The 8,068-nt window shown below is 42.4% G+C and overlaps 1 protein-coding gene across 5 annotated transcripts; it reads left to right on the forward strand.

Annotated features, from left to right (window-relative positions):
• Positions 1 to 672: 672 nt before the first annotated feature.
• On the forward strand, positions 673 to 4,693 carry LOC109733062 (accelerated cell death 11). Of its 5 annotated transcripts, XR_012202275.1 has the most exons (5): positions 673 to 1,421; positions 2,404 to 2,553; positions 3,296 to 3,399; positions 3,497 to 3,679; positions 4,496 to 4,693. XR_012202275.1 is itself a non-coding variant. In XM_040398617.2 (3 exons), exons 1-3 carry the CDS (start codon positions 1,221 to 1,223, stop codon positions 3,531 to 3,533), a joined length of 342 nt encoding a protein of 113 aa, XP_040254551.1. In that variant the 5' UTR covers positions 695 to 1,220; the 3' UTR covers positions 3,534 to 4,693. The 5 variants fall into 5 exon arrangements, 1 of the variants encoding a protein (XP_040254551.1); XR_012202274.1 differs by having other exon boundaries at positions 2,404 to 3,399; XR_002225521.4 differs by lacking the exon at positions 2,404 to 2,553 and having other exon boundaries at positions 695 to 1,421.
• The last annotated feature ends 3,375 nt before the right edge of the window (positions 4,694 to 8,068 follow it).

Raw genomic sequence — 8,068 nt, forward strand, 5'->3', positions numbered from 1 at the left:
CTAGTGGTTGAATCTTGGAAATTTTTTGGTGTTTCTCCGATTAAATATATACTTATGTACCTAGAAATGATTTTTGGAAAAAAATCATGAGCAAACTATGAGGTAGCTGCAGTTCAAATTTGACCCGCTTCCAACTAAATCGGCGGATATTTGTCTTTTTCACGAGAGGTGGATAAAAGCTTTGGACACTCAACCATTTGGTCAATTGTGCATTATATATGGCCTAGTATTTTAGAAAATTGATTTGGTACAATTTTACAACAAATATATGGTAGGTCCTTTACAAAAAACTCATTTTGAACACTTGAAAAATGGAAAATGATTTAAAAAAACTCATTTCTCCTAACTATTTTAAAAGATATTTGTCTTATTTCGATTTGTCATTATTCCTGAAAACTAAGGTCAAATTTGATGACACCTGAGAAGGTATTCTATTTTTATTTTTATTTTTCATGTCATGAAATAGCGAATATGATTTAGCACCTTACTTTTAGTCGATTACGATCAAATTAGATGATCAAAATGTGGTACTTGTATACTGCGTTCTAATTAGTCCAGAAGCATCTCACGCGGATCGTGCCTAATCACCGTCGGATGCTCTGGATCCAACGGCCCACCTGTCTCACCCACGTCGCCCAACCCACAACGCGCACTCCTCCCACGCACCCAACCACCGCCCCTCTCTCTCGTGAACCCCACCCAACCCCTCGTGCCCTCCTCTCTCTCTCTCTCGAACCCTAGCGCTCCACTCCTCCCTGGCCGCCGCCACCTCCGGCGCCCTCTGTCCGGCGAGATCCATATGGATCGATCCCCTCCAACCCATGACTCCACGACTCCTCCTCCTCCTCTCTGGATCGATCACCCCCAACCCATGACTCCTCCTCTCTGGATCGATCCGCAACCGCTTCCAACCCAGCCGCCGCCGCAAACCTCCCCCAATCCCGGCCTCCTCCACGCCGATTCGAGCGACACTCCCCACTTCCAGACCAAACTCTAGCCTGAGACCCCTTCCTCCTCGATGGCCAACCCCTCCATGGCGGCCGGCGGCGGGGTGCCGTTGGCGGAGGGGGTCCGCGCCGTCAGGGCCCAGATCCGCAACCGCTTCCGCGTGGCGCCCGTCGACCGCGTGGCTGTGGCGTTGGCGGCGGCGAGCCAGTCCCTGAGAAACCGCGAGATCCTCGACGCTGTGGGCACCACCGCGGCGGCGCTAAGCACCACCGATGCCGATGGGGTCCAACAAGGCGGACAAGCCGCTGCGGCGGATCGGCGCGTTGTTCGAGCAGCTTGCGGCCGTCGCCAAGCAGCAGCAGCAGACCGCGATGGCGGCGGGGGACTTCTCGCGCGCCTGCTCCAACGTCTCCGTCCTCTTCTGCTACCTCGGCATCGCCTTCAAGTTTGCGGAGATGGACTACGTAGCCAAGGCAAGCGGCCACTCCTCCGCCCCCCTCTCCTCCCCCGCTACCTGCTCTGCTATTCGGTATGCTACTTCATTGTGCTTGTACTGTATGTGGTAAAATTTCTGGTGATTCCTTCCCGGGACATTGGTTAGTTGTGTGAAGCTGAGAGGTTTGGGATGAAATGACCCCAAAATTCTCAACCGGATCGAGTTGGTGAGTTCTATTTGAGTTTACTTTTGATTGTTATACGCTGCATAGCTGCGTGCCATCCACGTGGGAAGGTAATTGTTTTGATCCACTTTAGTTTGAGGCTAGGAGGTTTGGGTGAAATGATCTGTCGAATTCGGAACTGGATCAAGCAGCAATAATTGGTTGTTTCATCAGGATCGGACTGTCTAATTCTGCTACTGTGTGCTATGCTTGTTGAGGTTGTATGCTTCAGGTGTAGAATATCCTACCCACTTCTGCACTTGAGTCGCCGGAGAACCATGCACTACTAAGCAATGCAGTAGAATGGCACACTGAAGCATACACTACTTTATTGTACACTTATGCTAGTTGTTACTGAAATTTGCCCTGTCAATTCCTTACTGAAATTTCCTCCTGTTGAATTCTTAATGAAATTGTAAGCTTTGTTACTGAATTACAGAAGTATCATTGCTTGTTCAAGAACAAATGTTTGACTGTATCTCCAATTCACTCAATCGTTCTTTGTGATTACAGTTTTGACTGTATCTCCAGCATTGACAAATACCATTGCTTGTTCAAATTTATACTGGAGTTGCTTGTTCAACACTGATAAAATATCATTGCTTGTTTAAGGACTCCACTATACTGAACAAATGTATTAATCCAGTATAAATCTCCAAGGATTATGTGCAAGCAATTTCTAGGATCAGTATTCAGTTTAGATGCAGATCCAGTCAACATTAGGGATCAATATTCAGTTAACACTAGGATCAATACTCAGTGTAACAATATTCAGTTAACAGTATTCTTCTTCCAGGCCATCGGGGGAGCTCTGGTGGCAGCATAAGGAGCAGAGCAGCAGCACTGGCACGGGCTTATATATTGTTGGCTTGTAGCATAAATTGTTGGCACGACAGCATAAATCGTTCAGCGTCTTGACGCACTAATGCAATCGTACTGACAATTGGTAGTAACCAAAATCATATAAAGGCAGTCTGCTCTCCTTTAAATTATATTTCATAAACTATATTGAACCACTGCAGCTGCTATAGATTTGAGATTCACATCTTTTTTTACATTGCCTGCTCTAGGAAGTTACTGTTGCGTAGTTAGTCTTTTTGCACTGCATTTGTACAATTGTATATTCTTGCCACTACTAGGTGATTCCTTAAATTATTCAGTTCGTTGTAGCATACCAGTTTGATGGAATGCCTAAGGCCTAAGGAGATAAACATTGGTATCCATAATAGATCTACCTAAACCAACAGGCACAAAACATGCATATCCCTTTAATCTGCATTAGTGCGTCTAAGTGGTTAGTGTATTGTAAGCTCCATCCATGGAGCAGTGAAATAAGCTGACGCTGTATAACGTGCCGCTAGCTTGCTGTTTAGAAATTTTCCCGTTTTTAAGTATTACTTTTCTCTATATCTATGAATTGGATTGTCGATCTTTCCTGGAGTCGATTTTGCGCTAGAGCTTCTAAAACTAACCAGTCCAGGGAAGAACTTCTTTCTTATCTTAATGTTTTGTAGAACCCCATGATTGACCATATGTATTGCATGCTATCATTCACGATACATGTTCTGTCTTTCCTATTATGTGTTCTGAGGGTTCAATCTACAAGAAAACCCATCAGACCTGTATATGTATCTGATTTAGATCACTTAATTTCATACATGGATTGCTGAGGTTTTTTGATCTTGCAGGTCGCGGCGACCACCAAGAAGACACCCAACTCCCGCACCCCGAACTACCCTACCCGAGCCTGCCGTCGCAGCTGCTGTGTCAAGTCCACAGCATCACCATGCATGTAGGTGTACTTGGTTCATCTTCAGGTTCAGGTGTAGGGGTTAGTGGCCTTAAGCATTAACCATTTAATCTTGATGAATGCTGCTTGTTTTGCACAGGCTGACAAGGACAATGATGAGGTCTACGCACAGATGACTCTGCAACCAATAAACTCTAAGTACTGTTGGAAACTGAGCTTGGTGAAGATATTCAGAACATGCTGAACTGCGTTTTCTCTACGTGTGCTTTTATCGGTTTGCATGCTGCATGTTTGATGTTTGGCCTGAGCTGGGGACGAAATGGTACTGAATGCCTAAAAGTGAAGTTAACAGTGTTCAGTTTAAGTGTACATTTCGAGATCAGTGCCAGTGTTTATAAACGCTCAAAATCTGTACAGTATTTCTTAGATTAACAAGTGCTTACTGTATAATTTAGGAAAGTTTTAATAATACTACAGCAGATGCTAATTAAATCAGGAAGTGAAGCACTACCAAACGTACCGTATACAATGTTCAGTTCAAGTTTAATTTTCAGTTTAGTGCCAGAGTTTATCATCAACCCAAAAAAAATATCTGATTTTCACATTGACGAGTACTACTGCTTACTTCTCCCATTCCTTACTTGAAGACTCTGTTTTGAACCGAGCCTTGCAGCAAGGAGGGAATGGCTGCGTCTGTTTTGTGCTTGGACGCCTTCTCCTAGTTGTGCTAAAATTGAGGTGCCTGTTTAATTAACAAGCACCTTTCATCCCCACTGTGACAGTAATGCATTGAGGTGCCTCTGGACTTTAGTGTATTAGGTTGCCAGGAGTAGTAAAACTTAGTGTTGTATTGAGGATTGAGGGTGGCTGGGCTTATAAGTTAATCATCAGCGTGAATGCTTTGTTTGTCTGATCCTCACAAGTTAATGCTTCGCTCGTCTGGGTGTGTGATAATGCCATTTGTCTTGTGCAATCAGATTAAATTTCTGTTTGTTATGGTAATATAAAAAATATTCGTGCTGTCAAAATTTTCACAGTGCGTGCCTTTCATTTCTTTAGTTTGATTGTTTCCCTTGTATTCAATATGCTTTTAGTGGCTGATCCTTCCATTTTTGTTGTGGCATCTTTATTTTCACAGGTGTTGTGTGTTCTAGAAGATGGAAGAGGAAGAAAATCTATTTTTGTTGAACTAAATTTTCTGTATTATGATTTGTTGTATGTATTATTTGATAGTTTTGTATAGGAACAAGTGATACTATTTTGTAGGGTTTTATGGCCTGTGATGTAAACATATTTAGTGCTGAAATATGAAATTATTTGCAAAATTTGTCGAAAAGGTGGATCATATGTATGAATATGTGAATGGGCTGAAAAGAGTACTGGACCAACTCCAGGATTAAATTATTATTTGAATGTATAAAAAGGCTGAATGTAAACTAGAAATGGGCTGCACAAAATTGTACATATATTCTTGAAAGGCCAAACATGCATAAAAATTGACAGGCTGACCAGTTGGGCTTGGCCCATGTAGCGGACAAAAATTAACAGAAATAAATATACTAAATGGGCCGAATTAATGGGCTCGGCCCATATAAACACCGAATTGGATCGGCCGATTCTTATCCACGTCAGCTTGCCACGCTGGATCCTACGTGGCCTGCGGAGGCTGCTAGTGACCAAAAGTTTGGTCAAAGAACCGACAACCTTTTACATATCACAAAGAAGGTCGTGAATTTCTTTGGCCTTCTGTTTTTTGTCACAAAAAGGTCGCAAATGAAAAACGATGACCTTTTAGCGACCAATAGTGATGGTCGCAAGTTGACATATTTCTTGTAGTGCAAAGTCAATTCCATTTTTTTTTGTAATTTTCTTTTATCGACTAAACTAGTGATAAAACAAGAAACTAGAAGATTTGATTGCAAGATCTAAAGATATACCTTCAAGCACTCACCTCCCCAGCAACGGCGCCAGAAACTGCTTGATGTCTACTACGCAACCTTCTTGTAGACGTTGTTGGGCCTCCAAGTGCAGAGGTTTGTAGGACAGTAGCAAATTTCCCTCAAGTGGATGACCTAAGGTTTATCAATCCGTGGGAGGCATAGGTTGAAGATGGTCTCTCTCAAACAACCCTGCAACCAAATAACAAAGAGTCTCTTGTGTCCACAACACACCCAATACAATGGTAAATTATATAGGTGCACTAGTTCGGCGAAGAGATGGTGATACAAGTGCAATATGGATGGTAGATTTAGGTTTTTGTAATCTGAAAATATAAAAAACAGCAAGGTAACAAGTAATAAAAGTGAGCGTAAACGGTATTGCAATGATAGGAAACAAGGCCTAGGGTTCATACTTTCACTAGTGCAAGTTCTCTTAACAATAATATAATTGGATCATAAAACTATCCCTCAGCATGCAACAAAGAGTCACTCCAAAGTCACTAATAGCGGAGAACAAACGAAGAGATTATTGTAGGGTACGAAACCACCTCAAAGTTATCCTTTCTGATCGATCTATTCAAGAGTCCGTAGTAAAATAAAAAGAAGCTATTCTTTCCGTTCGATCTATCATAGAGTTCGTACTAGAATAACACCTTAAGACACAAATCAAACAAAACCCTAATGTCACCCAGATACTCCAATGTCACCTCAAGTATCCATGGGTATGATTATACGATATGCATCACACAATCTCAGATTCATCTATTCAAACCAACACAAAGTACTTCAAAGAGTGCCCCAAAGTTTCTATCGGAGAGTCAAGACGAAAACGTGTGCCAACCCCTATGCATAAGTTCACAAACGGAACCCGCAAGTTGATCACCAAAACATACATCAAGTGGATCACGTGAATATCCCATTGTCACCATAGATAAGCACATGCAAGACATACATCAAGTGTTCTCAAATCCTTAAAGACTCAATCCGATAAGATAACTTCAAAGGGAAAACTCAATCCATTACAAGAGAGTAGAGGGGGAGAAACATCATAAGATCCAACTATAATAGCAAAGCTCGCGATACATCAAGATCGTACCACCGCAAGAACACGAGAGAGAGAGAGAGAGAGAGATCAAACACATAGCTACTGGTACATACCCTCAGCCCCGAGGGTGAACTACTCCCTCCTCCTCATGGAGATCGCCGGGATGATGAAGATGGCCACCGGTGATGGATCTGCCCTCCGGCAGGGTGCCAGAACAGGGTCCCGATTGGTTTTTGGTGGCTACAGAGGCTTGCGGCGGCGGAACTCCCAATCTATTCTGTTCCCGAAGGTTCTCAGGGTATATGGACATATATAGGCGAAAGAAGTCGGTCAGGGAAGCCACGAGGGGCCCACGAGGGTGGGGGTGCGCCCAGGGGGCAGGCGCGCCTCCCTGCCTCGTGGCCACCTCGAAGCTTCCCTAACGTCAACTCCAAGTCTCATGGATTGCTTCCGTTCCAAAAATAACTCTCCCGAAGGTTTCATTCCATTTGGACTGCGTTTGATATTCCTTTTATTCTAAACACTGAAATAGGCAAGAAAACAACAATTTGGGCTGGGCCTCCGGTTAATAGGTTAGTCCCAAAAATAATATAAAAGTGTATAAATAAGCCCATTAAACATCCAAAACAGAATATATAATAGCATGGAACAATAAAAAATTATAGATACGCTGGAGACGTATCAAGCATCCCCAAGCTTAATTCCTGCTTGTCCTCGAGTAGGTAAATGATAAAAACAGAATTTTTGATGTGGAATGCTACCTAACATATTTATCAATGTAATCTTCTCCATTGTGGAAAGAATACTCGGATCCATAAGATTCAAGACAAAAGTTTAATATTGACATGAAAACAATAATACTTCAAGCATACTAACAAAGCAATCATGTCTTCTCAAAATAACATGGCCAAAGCAAGCTATCCCTACAAAATCATATAGTCTGGCTATGCTCTATCTTCATCACACAAAATATTTAAATCATGCACAACCCCGATGACAAGCCAAGCAATTGTTTCATACTTTTGATGTTCTCAAACTTTTTCAATCTTCACGCAATACATGAGCGCGAGCCATGGACATAGCACTATAGGTGGAATAGAATGGTGGTTGTGGAGAAGACAAAAAAGGAGAAGATAGTCTCACATCAACTAGGCGTATCAATGGGCTATGGAGATGCCCAACAATATATATCAATGTGAGTGAGTAGGGATTGCCATGCAAGGGATGCACTAGAGCTATAAGTGTATGAAAGCTCAAAAAGAAACTAAGCGGGTGTGCATCCAACTCGCTTGCTCACGAAGACCTAGGGCATTTTGAGGAAGCCCATCATTGGAATATACAAGCCAAGTTGTATAATGAAAGATTCCCACTAGTATATGAAAGTGACAACATAGGAGACTCTCTATCATGAAGATCATCGTGCTACTTTGAAGCACAAGTGTGGTAAAAGGATAGTAGCATTGCCCCTTCTCTCTTTTTCTCTCTTTTTTTGGGCCTTCTCTTTTTTTATGGCCTCTTTTTTTTATTTGGGCTTCTTTCGCCTCTTTTATTTATTTATTTATTTTCGTCCGGAGTCTCATCCCGACTTGTGGGGGAATCATAGTCTCCATCATCCTTTCCTCACTGGGACAATGCTCTAATAATGATGATCATCACACTTTTATTTACTTACAACTCAAGAATTACAACTCGATACTTAGAACAAAATATGACTCTATGTGAATGC

The sequence above is a fragment of the Aegilops tauschii genome, chromosome 2 (genome assembly GCF_002575655.3).
Source record: "Aegilops tauschii subsp. strangulata cultivar AL8/78 chromosome 2, Aet v6.0, whole genome shotgun sequence".
In the NCBI taxonomy this organism is placed as follows: domain Eukaryota; kingdom Viridiplantae; phylum Streptophyta; class Magnoliopsida; order Poales; family Poaceae; genus Aegilops; species Aegilops tauschii.

Coding starts and splice junctions, on each gene's coding strand:
- LOC109733062 (XM_040398617.2), top strand. CDS start 1,221: ATGCCGATGGGGTCCAACAAGGCGGACAAGCCGCTGCGGCGGATCGGC. Junction 1,422..3,295: donor AGATGGACTACGTAGCCAAG/GCAAGCGGCCAC, acceptor TTGATCTTGCAG/GTCGCGGCGACCACCAAGAA. Junction 3,400..3,496: donor TCCACAGCATCACCATGCAT/GTAGGTGTACTT, acceptor TGTTTTGCACAG/GCTGACAAGGACAATGATGA.